Source organism: Gracilinanus agilis, chromosome 1, assembly GCF_016433145.1.
Source record: "Gracilinanus agilis isolate LMUSP501 chromosome 1, AgileGrace, whole genome shotgun sequence".
Classification (NCBI taxonomy): Eukaryota; Metazoa; Chordata; class Mammalia; order Didelphimorphia; family Didelphidae; genus Gracilinanus; species Gracilinanus agilis.
The window spans coordinates 293,160,779-293,178,482 of record NC_058130.1 but is presented as its reverse complement, the minus strand read 5'-3'; the positions used below and the strand labels follow the sequence as shown (position 1 = coordinate 293,178,482).

General features: G+C 32.5%; 1 protein-coding gene across 1 annotated transcript in view; it reads right to left on the bottom strand.

Moving 5' to 3' along the window:
• TMEM232 (transmembrane protein 232) overlaps positions 1-17,704 on the bottom strand; it is a 217,906-nt gene that overhangs the window by 12,506 nt on the left and 187,696 nt on the right. The window contains exon 11 of the mRNA XM_044657626.1: positions 16,544-16,779. Within this exon, the coding sequence (XP_044513561.1) occupies positions 16,544-16,779 (236 nt within the window). The remainder of the gene's footprint in view (positions 1-16,543; positions 16,780-17,704) is intronic.

The window sequence follows — 17,704 nt, the reverse complement described above, 5'->3', positions numbered from 1 at the left end:
GTGTGTGTGTGTGTGTGTGTGTGTGTGTGTGTGTGTGTGTGTGTGTGAGAGAGAGAGAGAGAGAGAGAGAGAGAGAGAGAGAGAGAGAGAGAGAGAGAAAGAACCCTAGGGTACTTGAATTGTGTACTTGAATTGAGAGCTGTAGTCATATCTTGATTCTAAGGAGCAGATGTACTGGAGCTCTGGATAAAGTTCTAGAAATATAAAAACATTTGTCACAAAGTAATTGCTTTAAAAAAGCCCAGCCATCTCATTCTCACTCACACCCTTGTCTTCCCCATCCCAAGCTGAGTAGTATTAGGTAGTGTCTAGGGCGCTATTCTCCATGCTATTTATCAGAAATACCTGTAAAGTTTTTAATTGAGATAATTAAATAAAAACAAACATATAAAATAATCTGATATCAAATTATTACAATGTCAAGAACATAAAAATAAAAAAAAATCTTATTGATTATCTAACTTCATAGATGGTACAGAATCCTCCAATCACCTGGTTCAATCTTTTTAAAAGGATATAAAGGCTTAGAGAGGTTAATTAATTTATTCAAGATCAAACAGATATAAATCTTTCCAGAATATTTCAGGACTTCCATTGTTGAGTCTCTATTTGAAGAGAGCTATTCGTCTGTTTGTTAAAAAACAAAAAAACAAAAAAACCTATTTCTTTAAGCAGCATACAAATTAAACCAAGAGATCATCATGGATTTAGAACAAAAATTTCATGCCAAATGGTGCATATTCATGTTATATTGTTTCTGATAAAGAACATGATCTTTATACAATTTAAAACTACATGTTAAAATCCAAAAATTCAGTCTAAAATACTCATTTCATAAAAATTGTTGAAAATTCAAAGGTTTTATTAGAATCTTTTGTTATTTTTTAGTTTTAAATGCCAATACTTAGTCTGAGATAATTTTTAAAAATTTTTCAATAATATTTGCAATTCTGAATCCTTAAAACACTGCAAAATATTATTGGTTATAATTATGATGTATAAAACACTGGCCTAATTATTTCATTAAAATGATTGACATGTCAAATCAGACTCAAAAGAAGTAACTAAAAAGTGATTTTATGAATTAAAGTTTATGAATATTGTTTTAAGGTGTTTTTTAATAGAAGATTGACTTAGAATGCCACCTTGTGGTAGATTCAATATTTTCAAAATGATAGAGGATAGCTGCAGCAGATTTTTTACTTGCAGCACAACTATCTTGTCTTACATCATGTAAATGATCTTTAGAATCTTGTGAGAGAAAAGGCATTATTCTTTCCTGAAAGATAATCTATTTGCCATCAATGAGACTAAAGGGCCCATGCTCCCAAGATAGCTAAATACCACTTCAATTTGTATGTCTTAAATATTTGAATTACCAAAAAGTACAATGACAATAATACTAAATAGTGTCAACACATATATAGTAAAGAATAAATGTTAAAAAGAAGTGAAACAGACCATAATTGAAAGGAGCAGAATCACTGTAACAATATGGGTTCCTACATATTTTAAAAAATACATTGACATCACACACCATATGGAGATGGACACTTAGTCCTCTATATTTGTAAAATAGTTTCAGGAAATAATATTCTTGTAAGATATTAGATGGATATTTATTTCCTCCTGGACAAAGTTCTGGAAGGACTCTGACCACTTTTGCAACTTTACAAACCTTTTCCATTTCCCTATTTACAAATAGAAGTTGATAAACTTCTCAAAGTATGTTATATGTACCAGTAGTGATTTTCAACTGTCCCCTTACAAACCAGAAGTTTTTCTACAAACTGGTTTTCTGCAATGTTAATATTTTCAATATCTGTACTGTATATATAAAATCTACACACCATATTGTTTTTATGAATTAAAACTATAACGATATCCCTTATTAGTTTCTTCCCAAAGTAGTTCATTTTTCCCATTTACCTTGGCAGACCAAAATAGATGCAGAGGTGCTGTTCATTTCCTTTAATCTTATCAAACTTTTCATCCACTTTAGCTACCAACCAAAACTACAACATGCTGTAAGAATATGAGCTAAAAACAAATGATTTTCTCAAATATACTGAGAACTGAGTGAAATTTATAACAAGAACTACTTCTTAATTGATAAATGGAAAAATGATAGGGATAGTTTTTAGAGAAAATAAAAGCTGTCTGTAGTCATTCAAAATGCTCTATTGATTAGAGAAGATATGTTAAAACAAATCTTAAGTAGCACCTCACATGTGTCAGAAATGACGAATGTGGAAAGTATTGGGGGAAATAGGTACAGTAATGTGCTACTAGTACAGCTGTAAACTGGTCCAACCATTTTGGAGAACTTAAAGAGATATAAAAATATCCATACTCTTTGACACAGAAATACCACTAATAGGTCTGTACCCAAAGAGATAAAAGAAAAAGGGAAAAGGACATATACACACAAACATACATACATACATACACATACTAATAGCAGCTATTTGGGGAGTGATAAAAAATTGGAAATAGAGAAGTTACCAATCAGTTGGAGATTTGCTGAATAAGTTGTGGAATATGATTGTACTGAAGTACTATTGTGTTGTACAAAATGATGAAGGGAGTAGTTCCTGAAAAACAGGGAAAGACATATATGAACTGGGGCAAAGCAATGTGAAAAGAACCAGAAGATCACTATGGACAATAACAGCAATGTTGTAGTGATGATCAATTCTGAAAGACTTGGCTACTCTGATTAATACAATAATCAAGACAATTTCAAAAGACTCATGATAGGGAAAAAATACTATTTTCCTCCAGAGAGAGAAATTATGAACTCTGAGTGTATATTTAAGAATAATTTATTTTATCTCTTTATTTTTATGCTTTTTTGCAATTTGGCTAACATGGACAAGTATTTGGAATTTCATGTATAACATTTATATTAAATTGCTTGCCTTTTCAGTGGGTGGAGGAGTAGAGGAAGGGAGGGAGAGAATTTGGGACTAAAAATTTTTTAAAAATGTTAAAAATAAATAATGAATCTTTTAAAAGTTAAAAATTACAACTGGTCTGAAAAAGAGTTCAAGAAAAAAAAACTTTAAAAATAATTAGGGAAAATTTTTTTTTAGATTGAAACATACCATTCTTTATTTCCTCCATGAATTTTTCTCTAGTGTAAGCAATATGTCTCTGTTTCACAGCATGATGAAGAGGGAAATATATATTATGTGATAATTGGGAAATTTTTTTTAATGATTAGGCTTCTTGAAACCTATGTCTAAACAAAAACTTGAATGCCATATTTCAAAGAATTAGAATGCAGATGTATTTGCAACCAGAATGCTATTTGAATTAATATTACCACCAGAGAGCAACTGAAGGAGCTTATGATCACCTCCTGAAAGAAAGTTCAAACCGGAAATGGATATCATATTCCTCCAAATCAAAGAAAAAATTCTATAAACATCTAGAAAGAGAGAGCTAGGTAATATAGTCAGATCACACAATATTTATCAAAAAAGTAAAAAGCTTGGAATTTGACATTCTAATATTCATATAAAGGATTACAACTAAGAATTTATCTATAAAAATTAATATAATTCTGCAGTGGAAAAAATAAAACTAAGAGAATAGAGGAATTTTAATCATTCTGATGAAAAAGACCATAACTAAGTAGAAACTATGAAATGTATACATAAAAGTTGAAATAAACTTTGAGCAATTAGAATGAGCCACATGATGAAAAGCTTATGATGAGTATACACACATACATTTGTATATGTGTATATATAGATACACATTACCTTTTATCATCATTTGAAGCACTATATTTATGGAGAAAAGACAAATGTCCTCTCAAAAGCCTATTTTCAAGGATTAAAAAGGGATTTAAATAAGGCAAAGACAGGCTGGGAGTCATTTTATTTTGTTGGTTTATTTTTTTAAAAAAGAAAGGAAGAGGAAGGAAAAATAAGAGAAAAGGGAGAGAAGCCTTATTATTTTCCATAAATGGAGTACATGAAAAGTATTTATGAATATAGAAGAAAGGAGGTAAGGGGAATAAGTATCTCATGATCTTAATCTAGTATGAACTAGATAAAGCAGGGTTGAACACAGAGTTTAGTATAAAACATTAAACTCAACAGAAAAACAGATGGTAATAGGAAAAGGGCATAAGATGGAAATGAGTACCAGAGAGCAAATAATCACAAGCAAAACAAATGTCAATTTTTGAAATTCTATCATAAAGAAGATATTAAAAAGAGAATGAATAAGGGGGGGCAAAGAATTAAAAACAGATCACTTCAATTATATATTACTAATGATAATTCGTTTCCTTATCTTTCTTGAATGGTTTCAGAAATGAAAAACAGGATAAGTTCTGAAAAAACAGGGAAGATTTATATGAACTGATGCAAAGAGAAGTGAGCAGAACCAGGAGAATACTGTATGCAGTTAAAGAAACATTGTTTGATGATCAACTGTGAAGGACTAAACTATTATCAGCAAAGCAAGGTTTCAAGAAAAGAAAAAGATTCAAAAGTTGACAGAAGAAAATAATTTCTTAAAAATTAGAATTGGACAACTAGAAGCTAATGAATTCATGAGACATCAATGTATGAAGTAGAAGTTTAAGGAGATCAATGACAAGGTGTACCCTTTTTGTCCACTATTTAAAACGAGATGGGGGGAACCATAAATTAAAATTCAATGCTTTATTGGGAGAGAGGGAGAGAGAGATGTGGGGTGATGCTTCAAATCATTCACCTGAGACAAATGCCTAAAGGTTTACAGAAAAACCCCTTATTTACAGGAAAATCCTGATATAATCAAGTTTCCTTGAAGGCAGTATCTTTCAAATTAACATATTTAAGAAAGAGTCAAGGGTTGGAGACAGAGGTTTTCCCTTTGAATGCAGATTGAGGCAAAGGGAAAGACACTGATTGTTTGTCTCCCTCAGACCAAAGGAGATTAAGAGATCTTTGAGGTGGGGTAATCCTGTCTTTCAGGGAGAAGGATAAGGTTGGGTAATATTGTCCTACAGGGAAAATTATGTCTTGGAGGGACATTACTAATTTCACACATCAAGAAACAATAACAACCAAAAGAACAAAAAAGAAGTAGAAAACATGAAATATCTAATTGAAAAAAACCAATTAACTTGAAAATAGAGCCAGGAGAAAGAATTTAAGAATTATTGAACTACCTGAAAACTATAATTAAAAAAAATAGCCTGGACATCATAATACAAGAAATTATCAAAGAAAACTACCCTGATATTCTTGAACAAGAGAATAAAAAATAATTGAAAGAATTCACAGATTACCCCCAGAAAGAAATCCCCAAATAACAACTCCTGGGAATATAACAACTAAATACAAGAGACCCTAAGCCAAGGAGATAATCAAGCAGCCAGGAAGAAACAATTCAAATACCATGGAACTATAGTTGGGACTACACAGGATTTAGCAGCCTCCACATTATAGGAGTAGAAGATGTGGAATATGATATTCCAGAAGGTGAAAGATGTAGGTTTACAACCCAGAATCATCTATCCAAAAAAACAGAATATCTTCTCAGAGGAAAAAATGGCCATTAAATAAAATAAATTTTGAAGGTTCCTGGGGGAAAAAACTACACTTAAACAAAAAATCTGAAGTGCAAACATGTGACTCAAGAGAAGCCTAAAAAAGTAAATAAGAAAGAGAAAATCTAAGGGACTTAATCAGGTTAAACTGTATGTATTCCTACATGGAAAGAGGATATTTATAATTCTTAAAAAATTTTACCAGTAGTAGAGCAATTAGGAGTATACATAGACAGAGACTGTGGAAGTAAGTTAATTAGGACAATATGAGATAAAAAAAATCAAGGCGCTAAAAAGAAAAATTTATGTCTTTTAAGCTTTCTTTAAATTCTTCCTTCAACTTTTTTTTTTGCTATCCTTTTCTTTTTCATCATTTCCTAATCCATAATACTCTATTTCACTTTTTGCCTCTTGTAATTTTCTGTCTTCTTCAGATTTGGTAGCTCTATAAATCATGGTAAATCTTCAGATGTAAATAGGAAATTTATAAATGTTACTTGATCATTAAATTTTGTACATAAAATACAGATTTTTGAAAATAAATGTACAAAATATACAAAAATTTGTGATTTCGTAAATTAAAATTTAGGATAATTGTTTCACTTGTTCATTTTTTATCTAGCTGCTTTACTGGCTGGATTATTGTCTCCATTTGCTAATTTATCATTTTCTTGTGTGATCTTTTCTGGATTATATGATATTATAGTATAAATCAGAGTTTCAAAACTATTGAATTCACTGCAGCTACTATTAAAGAACAGTGAAATGAAGGTTGTCAAATGAATGAACATCAGTGAAAAGAGTATGAAGAATATTAGAGGAAAATAATTCCCTTGATTTTCCAGTGCCAAAGGAAATGGGTAAAAAGTTAAAGTGATGGATTTCTTATATATATATGATTATTTCTTCTTTCATATTTTTCTTTTCTTTTCCTTTCTTTTCTTTTTCTTAAGAGGCTAAGCCCTAGATGCTATGTGTGACTAAAATGTTTAATTGAAATAGTTAGACTGCTTATAATCCTGCAATAATCAGGTAATTTGGAAGAATAGAGCTTGATTTGTACCTGTAGTCTTAAGCCATAGTAACTATAAGTCTAAATTTAGATTAAATCATCTAGACAATGTAATTTTAATTGTTTTTTAATTTAATTTATTTAATTAATTAATTTGGAATATTTTTCCATGGTTACATGATTCTTGTTCTTTCTCTCCCCTTCTCCATCCCCCTCCCAGAGCTGATGAGCAATTCCATTGGGTTTTACATGTATCGTTGTTCAAAATCTATTTCCATATCATTAATACTTGCAATAGAGTGATCATTTAAAGTAAAAATCCCCAATCATATTCACATTGAACAATGTGATCAATCACAAATGTTTCTTCTGCATTTCTACTCCCACAGTTCTTTCTCTGGATGTGGATAGTATTCTTTCTCAGAAGCCCAGCAGAATTGTTCTGGATCATTGCATTGCTGCTAGTAGAGCAATCGTGTCACAGTGTTCTGCTCCTTTCACTCTGCATCAATTTCTGGACAGCTTTCCAGTTCACATGGAATCCCTTCCATTCATTATTCCTTTGAGCACAATAATATTCTATCACCAACAGATACTACAATTTGTTCAGCCATTCCCCAATTGATGAACATCCCCTCATTTTCCAGTATTTTTTGCCACCACAAAGAGCTCCACTATAAATACTTTTGTACAAGTCTTTTTTCCTATTACCTCCCTGGGATAGAAACCAAGCAGTGGTATGGCTGGATCAAAGGGCAGGCATTCTTTTAGCACCCTGTGGGCGTAGTTCCAAATTGTCATCCAGAAGGGTTGGATCAATTCACAACTGCACCAGCAATGGTTTAGTGTCCCAATTATGCCATATCCCCTCCAACATTCATTACTCTCCCCTGCTATCATTTTAGCCAATCTTCTAGGTGTGAGGTGATACCTCAGAGTTGTTTTGATTTGCATTTTTCTATTTATTAGAGATTTAGGACACTTTCTCATGTGCTTATTGATAGTTTTGAATTTTTTCTCTTTAAATTGCCTTTCATGTCTCTTGCTCATTTAACAATTGGGGAATGACTTGATGTTTTTGTACAATTGATTTAGCTCCTAATATATTTGAGAAATTAGACCTTGTCAGAGCTTTTTGTTTAAAGATTTTTTCTCCAATTTGCTCCTTCCTTTCTAATTTAGGTTGCATTGGTTTTGTATGTACAAAACATTTTTAATTTAATAAAATCAAAATTGTTCATTTTACATTTTGTAATACTCTCTATCTCTTGCTTCATCTTAATATTTTTCCTTTCTCAGAGATTTGACAGGTGTACTATTCCATGTTCACCTAATTTACCTATAATTTTCTTCTTTATATTTAAGTCATTTACCCATTCTGAATTTATCATGATATTCGGTGTGAGCTATTGATCTAAACCTAATCTCTCCCATACTGTTTTCCAATTTTCCCAGCAGTTTTTGTCAAATAAAGAGGTTTTGTCCCAAAACCTGGGATCTTTGGGTTTATCAAATATTAGCTTGCTGAGGTCATTTACCCCCAAGTCTATTCAATTGATCCTCCCTTCTGTCTCTTAGTAACATATTATTTTGATGACCACTGATTTATAGTACAGTTTAAGGCCTGGTGCTGGTAGGCCTCCATCCTTCACATTTTTTTCAATTAGTTCCCTTGATATTCTTGATTTTTGTTCTTCCAAATGAACTTTGTATATAATTTTTTCTAATTCAGTAAAAAAAGTTTCTTGGTAGTTTGATAGGTATGGCACTAGATAAGTAACTTAATTTAGGTAATATTGTCATTTTTATGATATTAGCTTGTCCTACCCATGAGCAATTCATGTTTATCCAATTATTTAGATCTAGTTTTCTTTCTGTGAAGAATGTTTTGTAGTTATGTTCGTGTATATTCCTAGGTATTTTACCTTGTATAGAGTAATTTTAAATGGAATTTCTCTAACTCTTGCTGCTGGGTTTTGTTGGAAACATAGGAATGCTGATGATTTATGTGGGTTTATTTTGTACTCTGCAACTTTGCTAAAGTTATTGATTGCTTCTACTAGTTTTTTAGTTGATTTTCTTGGATTCTCATGTTATCTGCAAAGAATGATCGTTTAGTTTCCTCAATGCCTCCTTTGATCCCTTTAATTTCTTTTTCTTCTCTAATTGCTACTGCTAGTGTTTCTAGTACAATATTAAATAGTAGTGGTGATAATGGTATCCTAGCTTCACTCCTGATCTTATTGGGAAGGCATCTAATTTATCCCCATTGCAGATGATACTTGCTGATAGTTTTAAATATATACTGTTTATTATTTTTAGGAAAGGCCCTTCTATTCCTATACTTTCCAGTGTTTTCAATAGGCATTGGTATTGTATTTTGTCAAAGGATTTTTCTGAATTTATTGAGATAATCATGTGATTTCTATTAGTTTGGTTGTTGATATGGTCAATTATGGTAATGCTTATCCAAATATTAAACCATCTTGCATTCCTGTTATAAATTCCATCTGTTTCATAATGAATAACGCTTGTGATAATTTGTTGTTTCCTTTTAGCTAGTATTTTTGTATCTATGTTCAATAAGGAGATTGGTCTATAGTTTTCATTTTCTATTTTGATCTACCTGGCTTGGTAATCAGTACCAGATTTGTATCATAGAAAGAATTTGGTAAGACTCCTTCTTTGCCTATTTTATCAAATAATTTGTAGAGTAGTGGGATTAATTTATCTTTAAATGTTTAATAGAATTCATTTGTGAATCCTTCTGGCCCTGATGATTTTTTCTTAGGGAGTTCTTTGATGGCTTGTTAAATTTTTTTTCTGATTTGGTACTTTTAATCCAGGCAATTTATATTTTTGTAAATATTCATCCATTTCACCTAGATTGCCATACTTATTGCCATATAATTGGGAAAAATAGTTCTTAATAATTACCTTAATTTCCTCTTCTTTAGAAGTAAGGTCACCCTTTTCATTCATGATACTGTTAATTTGATTCTCTTCTTTCTTTTTCTTTAATTAGATTACCAATACTTTAACTATATGTTTTTTTAATACCAGCTCCTGGTTTTGTTTATTAGTTCATGGTTCTTTTACTTTCAATTTTATTAATTTCTCCTTTGATTTTTAGGATTTCCAATTTAGTCTTAATCTGAGTGTTTTCAATTTGTTCTTTTTCTAGTTTTTTCAGTTCCATGCCCAATTTGTTAATCTTCTTTTTCTCTTTTTTGTTAATATGGGCTCTCAGAGATATAAATTTTCCCCTGAATATTTCTTTCATAGTATCCCAGAAATTTTGATATGATGTTTCCTCATTGTCATTCTCTTCAATGAAATCATTGTTTCTATAAATCATTCTTTAACCAAACCATTTTAGAGAATCAGATTATTTAATTTTCAATTAATTTTTGATTTGCCTCTCCATGTACCCTTATTAGTTTTAATTTTTATTGTATTATGACCTGAAAAAGTTGCATTTATTATTTCTGCATTTGTTTGCAATGTTTTTATGCCCTAGTATATGGTCAATCTTTGTGAATCTACCATGTGCTACTGAAAAAAGGTTTATTCCTTTTTATTCCTATTTATTTTTCTCCATGTATTTATTAACTCTAATTTTTCTAAGATTTCATTCACATCTCTTACTTCTTCCTTATTTATTTTTTGGTTTGATTTATCTAGATCTGATAGGGGAAGGTTGCAGTTTCACAATAGTATAGTTTTATTATCTATTTTCTCCTTAAGCTTCAATAGTTTCTCCTGTAAAAATCTGGATGTTATACCATTCTGTGCAAAAATGTTGAGTACTGATATTTCCTCATTGTCTATACTGCCTTTTATCAGGATATAATTACCTTCCTTATCGCTTTTATTTTTTTTTAATTTTTTAAACCCTAATATCTTTTATATATATCCTTCTATATTAATTTTATTTGTTACAGGGCTAGGCAATGGGGGTTAAGTGACTTGCCCAGGGTCACACAGGTAGGAAATGTCTGAGGTCAGATTTGAACCTAGGGCCTCCTGTCTCTAGGCCTGGCTCTCAATCCACTGAGCCATCCAACTGCCCCCTTCCTTATCTCTTTTAATCAGATCTATTTTTATTTTGGCTTTGTCAGATATCATGACTGCAACCCCTGCCTTCTTTTTCTCAGTTGATGCCCAATAAATTCTTCTCTAGTCTTTTACCTTTACACTGTATGTGTCTACCTGCCTCATGTGTGTTTCTTGTAGACAACATATGGTAGGATTTTGGTTTCTAATCCACTCTGCTATCTGCTTCCTTTTTATGGGAGAGTTCATCCCATTCACATTCAGAGTTATGATTATCACCTGTGTATTCCTCAACATTTTGATTTCCTCTTTTAGTCCTGCCCTTTCTTCTTTCACTATTTCCTTCTACACTAGTGTTTTTCTTTTAATCAGCCCCCCTTTTCCCCACCCTTTTTATTTCCCTTCCCACTCCGTCCCTTTTTATTCCCCTTCTTTTTCTCTTTAAGGTCTATTAATCACCCCTGAACCTTTCCCTCCCTTCTAATACTCTCCACCCCATGCACCCCCTTCATTATTCCCCCCCTCAACTTCCCTGTAGAGTAAGTTAGAATTCTATACCCCAATAGATCTGGCTATTCTTCCCTCTCAGACATGATTCCACCCAGAGTAGGTTTTATGTAATACCTATTACCACTCTTTTCCTCCCCTTCTTATTATAGTATTCTTCACACATCCCCCCACCATGTGCCTCTATGTGGTATAATTTATCCTATTTTTCTTCTTCCTTCAAGTTTCTCATAGTACCATCCTCTTTTTTGTCCTCCCCCCATTTTTTTACATATCATCTTGAACAACTTAATACCACAACTTCTGCCTATGAATAATTCTATGTATTATGATAATGAAAACAATTTTTAGAGTTACAAATATCATTTTTCCCTATTGGAGTATAAAGAATTTGATCTTACTAGAGCCCTTGAAAATTTTTTTCAGACTTCTGGGCTAAGATGGATGAAGAGTAGAAGGAAGGGACTTCTTCTCCTCACAACTGATGGATATAAAGGTCGCAAAAGAACAAAAATCAAAATCAGATTAGTGAAAGGGCTCAGTTGCAGGGAGCAACCTTGAAGGTTTGTTAGGGTTTGGGCATTTCCATGCTATAAGGGTGGTAATTTTACACCTACTAAACCATGAACTGATCACCCCTCCCCCACACCACCTGCTGTGCCAGAGTTAGAGTGAGGGCAAGGGTAATCTCTAGGTTCTTGGGGGCTGGCTGAGGGCACCACAGACTTACCCATGAGGGCAGTGCAAAGCCTTGCAGCCCAATTTGGGACCCGAAGCTGAAGAGTATCGAACACAGGAGCAGAGATAGGGCAGAGATGGGCTGCCCATAGCAGATGCTGCAGAGCCTGGAAAAATAGCCTCAGGGTAAAAACTGTTTGCTACCTGCTGTCCTCACTCAGACTTATGGCTGAGAAGGGAAGAGAAAACTAACACAGAAATGGCCACCAACACCCAAGAACTACAATCCACAAGTACTAAAAAAAAATAATAAGATACAACAGATAAACCTCTGACTTTGAAGAACTTCTATGGAGAAAAACAACAGAGTACAGAGGCGACCTCAGAGAGTGACAAACAAGCAAAAACATCTAAACTTTCCAAAAAAACTAGTGGAAATTGGTCACAAGCTCTTTGGGAACTCAAGAAGGAGTTTAAGAACCAAGTAAGAAAGATGGAAGAACAATGGGAAGAAAAGTGGGAGAAATGAATGAAAGTAATTCAAAAGGACAATAACAGTCAAAAAGACAGAATCTCCTACTTGGAAAAAGAGGCACAGAAATCACGTGAAATAATAAGCAAATTGGAGACCAGAATTGACTTGCTGGAAGCCATGAAAAGCAGGATAGACCAAACTGAAAAGGAAAATCAAAAGATCATAGCTGAAAACTAGTCTTTAAAAACTAGAATTGGACAAGTAGAAGCTAATGATCTCACAAGACAGCAAGAATTAGTAAAGCAAAGTCAAAAGAATGACAAAATAGAAGGAAACATGAAATATCTCATTTAAAAATAATTGACCTGGAAAACAGGTCTAGGAGAGACAATTTGATAATCATTGGTCTACCTGAAAACCTAGAAAAAAACCAGAAGCCTTGAAATCATATTATAAGAAATTATCCAAGAAAACTGCCCTGATATTTTTGAACAAGAGGGCAAAATAATTATTGAAAGAGTCCATAGATCACCCTCTACATAAAATCCTCAAAAGACAACCCCCAGTAATGTAATTACCAAATTCAAGAGCTTTAAAGTCAAGGAGAGAATATTGTAAGAAGTCAGAAATAGACAATTCAGATATCAAGGATCCCCAGTCAGGATTACACAGGATCTGACTGCCTCCACACTAAAGGACCAAAAGGCTTGGAATATGAAAAAAAAATTTCCCTCTTTCTTATTTACCTTTTTATTTTTCACTGGAATTTTGTATTTTGACATCAAAATTTCCATTTAGGTCTGGTCTTTTTTTAGGAATGCTTCAAAATCTTCTATTTTGTTTAATACCCATACTTTCCCCTGAAAGTATATAGTCAGTTTTGAAGGTAGGTAATTCTTGGTTGTAGACCCAATTCTCTTGCCTTCCTGAATATCTTATTCCAAGCGTTTGAGTCCTTTAGTGTGGAGACTACCAGATGCTGTATAATCCTGACAAGGGATCATTGATATCTGAATTGTTTCTTTCTGGCCATTTGCAGTATTTTCTCCTTGGCCTAGAAGCTCTTGAATTTGACTTTAATATTCCTGGGGGGTTTCTTTTGGGGATTTAATGTAGGGGGATTCTTTCAATATCTATTTTGCCCTCTTGCTCACAAATATCAGAGTAGTTTTCTTGGATAATTTCTTGTAATAGGATGTTAAGGCTTTCATTTTGTTCCAGGCTTTCTGGTAGACCAGTAATTCTTAAAATATCTCTCTTGGATCTGTTTTCCAGATCAGTCATCTTTTCAATAAGATATTTCATGTTTCCTTCTATTTTTTCATTCTTCTGATTTTGCTTTATTAATTCTTGCTCTCTTCTGAGATCATTATCTTCTACTTACCCAATTCTAATCTTTACGGATTGATTTTCAGTTATGACCTTTTGATTTCCCTTTTTGGTTTGGTCTATCCTGCTTTTCATGGCCCTCAGCAATTTAATTCTGGTCTCCAATTTGCTTATTACTTAATTTGATTTCTGTGCCTCTTTTTCCATATGAGTAATTTTGTCTTTTAAGCTGTTATTTTCTTTTTGTATTATTTTCTTCCCCCCCCCCCACTTTTCTCCACATTTTCTCTTCTATCTTCCTTACTTGGTTCTTGAACTCTTTTTTGAGTTCCTTGAGAGCTTGTGATCAATTTCCTTTTTTTTTTAAGTTTGGATGTGTTTGCTTGTTTGTCACCATCTGCTGTTGCTTCTGTATTTTGCTCTTTTTTCTCCATAGAAATTATCCAGGGTCAAAAGCTTCTTTTGCTGCTGCTTATTTCTTTTGCTATTAGTAGATTGGAGTTCCTGCATGTTGGTGATACATACAAATACATACAAATACAAATACATACAAATTTTGTATACATGCAAAAATTATACCCTGTATTATTATTATTCAATATTTTATACATAATATTATTTTCTATATTTCTTTACTTTTCTTTCTATTTTAATAATTAATAATATTTAATAATAAGGGTTTTAATTTAATGCTGTAAGAGTTAAAATTTAAAAGTTGGACTTAATATATAAAAATGTGGGTCACCGAAAATATATTACTCAAGTCAGGGTTACTTTTTTATGGTAGTTTATTTACAACTGGAAAAAGAATGAAGGTCAGGAAATCAGAGAGAGAAGATAATTACTCTAGCCTAGTCCAAACCAGGCAGGGCTTCAGAGACCCCAACAAAGGAGGCCCAGAGGTAAATTAAACAAGGATTTTATCCACAAGGACTTCTCCAAAATGAGAGGCCTCTCAGAAAATCCAGGAAAGGGAATCAGTCTTTTTCACTCACCCACATGGTAGTTCTAAGGGAATAATCAAAGAGCAGTCCAAGGTCCCAAGCCAGAGCTCCTCCAAGTTCAAGTTCAAAGGAGAAAGAGTTAGTCAGAGAAACCTCTTTCCAGTTTTAAGGACCATTCCATTCATCACTTTCTGTGCTTTCCTTCCACTTTACATGGACCAATTGCAGCTATAGTTTTGCTTAGGATTATCCAAGGAGCACTGTAGCAAACATGGGTCATAGACCTCCCCATACTTAAGGTTAAATGGAGTATATATGCTTTTGCTGATTATATCTAAAAATGGGCAGGGGAGAGTTAATTCCTTCTTCACAATGCTAAAGAATGAGTAGATCAAAAAAGATAGAAATTATCAATAATTTCATTCCCTCAGTAGAAGTAGAAAATCCACTTTTTCAGGTTCATAAGTCTATAGATATTTCACAGTACATATTTTCTGACTTTTTGAGTAATGTCTTGATTATTTATGGTCTTTTTTCCTCTTTTTTCCCTTGTGTATTAAAATAAAATTCTTATATTACATTGTTCTCTTGAAGGGGATGCAAGAGAAATACTGGGGGAAACTATGGTGATATTTAAAAAATCAATTTAAAACATACAAAAATATGAAATATTTCTTTTTGTCATATCTAAATGTCTTACTGGAAAATATAACCTCAAAATTAGATAAGGTCCAACTTAGCCAAGAAACATTGTTAGAAACAATATTTGAAAAATAATTAACTTATATAAAATCATAGTGTCTGAAGTTAGAATATTGTGTGTACTTCTTGTTATCTCATTTCAAAACTAATATAATTAAATGAGAAAATGTTCAGAGAATAGCAATGATGATTATTTGTAGGGCTCTATACTTTTTTTCATGACTGATCCTCAGAAATAACTTTAGAAAAATGAAGACTTTTCAGTTTATTAATATAAAACCTGAGAGAGCATGATTGACAGGATAGCTAGTGGGAAAGTGTGCTGGGGGTAGAACTTGAGAATTGGCTTCTATTCCTATGTCTTTCACTAACAAGTTGTTGTACCTCTGATAAGTAATTTAGCCCCTCTGGTCATATTTAATTAGCTAGGCAAAATAATTTCTAAAACTCTCCTAAGTTCTAAAATTCTGTTATATTTCATACACTTTTAAAGTCTTTACATTCAGGAAAGGAAAAGATAGGGTGTATTTGTTCGTGAAGTATGGCATCAGATGTTTTAGATATAGTAAACACATTGAATTCATTTCCCCAAAAATTATTTATTTTGAAAACAAAGAGATTTGTATAATTTAATGGGTGATTTATATAGAATAGATGATCAATGGAGAAGATAAGGCCATTTTGAATTTGTTCCTTGCCTTTTTGAAATGAAAATATTATAGGGTAATTATAAATTTTCTTTCATAATATTCCATCATGACATTGTCAATAGCCAGGGCCTGGTTTGAGTGAATCTGTGATTACTGTTATCTTTATAAATAAAAATTATATGATGAAAAATTATAACATAATATAAACTATTAATTAAAATAATCTAAATAGTTCTAGAAATTAATCCATTAAGTTGAAATAAAATTTAAGTAGTTTTAGATATTTACTTGTCAGCTTTGCACACATTATGAACAGGAACAATGAAAGTGTGAAAAATGACAAGAGAACTTGTGAGATATCACTCATGAGATATTGTTCTATAATTTCCACCTTCAGTAATGATACTATCTAGAAAGCTCTCTCAGGAATAACTTTTCCTATATCTTCTGAAATAATAAATTTCAAAAAACCAAAAAGAAACTATGAAATTATAAAATTATATTTTAGTATATAATTATTATAGTTTAAAAATTCAAATAGAAACAGCACTTTTTAAAGAATGGGTATGTTTTGTTCAAGCAACTTTAGGATATGTAATACATAAACTAGCCCAGATAAATAGGCTTTTACCATACCTTAAAAATATGTGTATAAGTTTCTTCTCCATCTGGTATTGAGGTATTTGACAATTCAATGACTTGTCCTCCTTTTCATGTCTCTTAAAAAGAAGATTACTTGTCCCAAGAGGTGGTAAAAACAGTTTGGAAAGTGCACTGGCCAGTTTCCCTCCTATATGTTGGAAGAAAGTTGGGTTCCTTGGAGCTTTTATTGTTGAAGAAATAAAAGGATTTATAGCGTCATTTAGCTCAGCCTATTGAAAAAGAAGGGCAAAAAAAATGAAACATATCAGTGGAATGTTTAGAACCAGTATAACAATAATATAAATTACTAAGAACTACGAGAGAGAGAGAGAGAGAGAGAGAGAGAGAGAGAGAGAGAGAGAGAGAGAGAGAGCGCGAGAGAGAGAGCAGTATAACAGAATAGAGCTAGTTTCAGTTATATAACTTGTCTTTGCCACTTATTAACTATAATCTTGAGCAAATCATTTACTCTCTCTGGTCTTTAGTTTCTTTAACTGTGAAATGAGCAGTTTGAATTAGTTTATGTTTAAGATGTGTTCTAGTTTTAATGAAAAATCATGTGATTTTTGTCACTTATATAATATAAATGTATGTGTATATATAAACTTTTAATCTATAATCATGTGATCCTGACCACTCATAAATCTTCTGTGTGCATAAAATCTAATGTAAAATATAGCATGCATATATATGATGTTCAGAGAGGACTCGCACCTCTGTTATGAAATCTTGCTGCCAAGCCTCTTTCAGGGCTGCTCATCCACTTTGGTGTCCACTTTTCGTTCAACTCTCACCTGTGGCTCCAAGAAGCAATTGCATGCACAGCAGCCACACCTGGTAGATGAGCTAAATCAGGTTGAAAGTAACCAGTAGACCTCAGACTCCTTAATGAGTTAGGGGAATGTCTATCCCAAGCATGTGAAGACTTCCTCTAGTAGAATGGGCAAATGGGGATAATTTGTTTCAACAGCCAAGGAGACAGCACTAGCTATGGAGTTCTCAGAGTTTGGTCAGACATTAAAGAAGCCAAGGTAATCATGGCAGCCGTGGGCTTTGTCAGTCATCCTCACTTTTGTCTTGACACTGGACTTGGATTACTATGGAAGAGAGAGAAAGAATGAGAATTTTGTGCAATTCTGCCTCTCTTAAATCCAG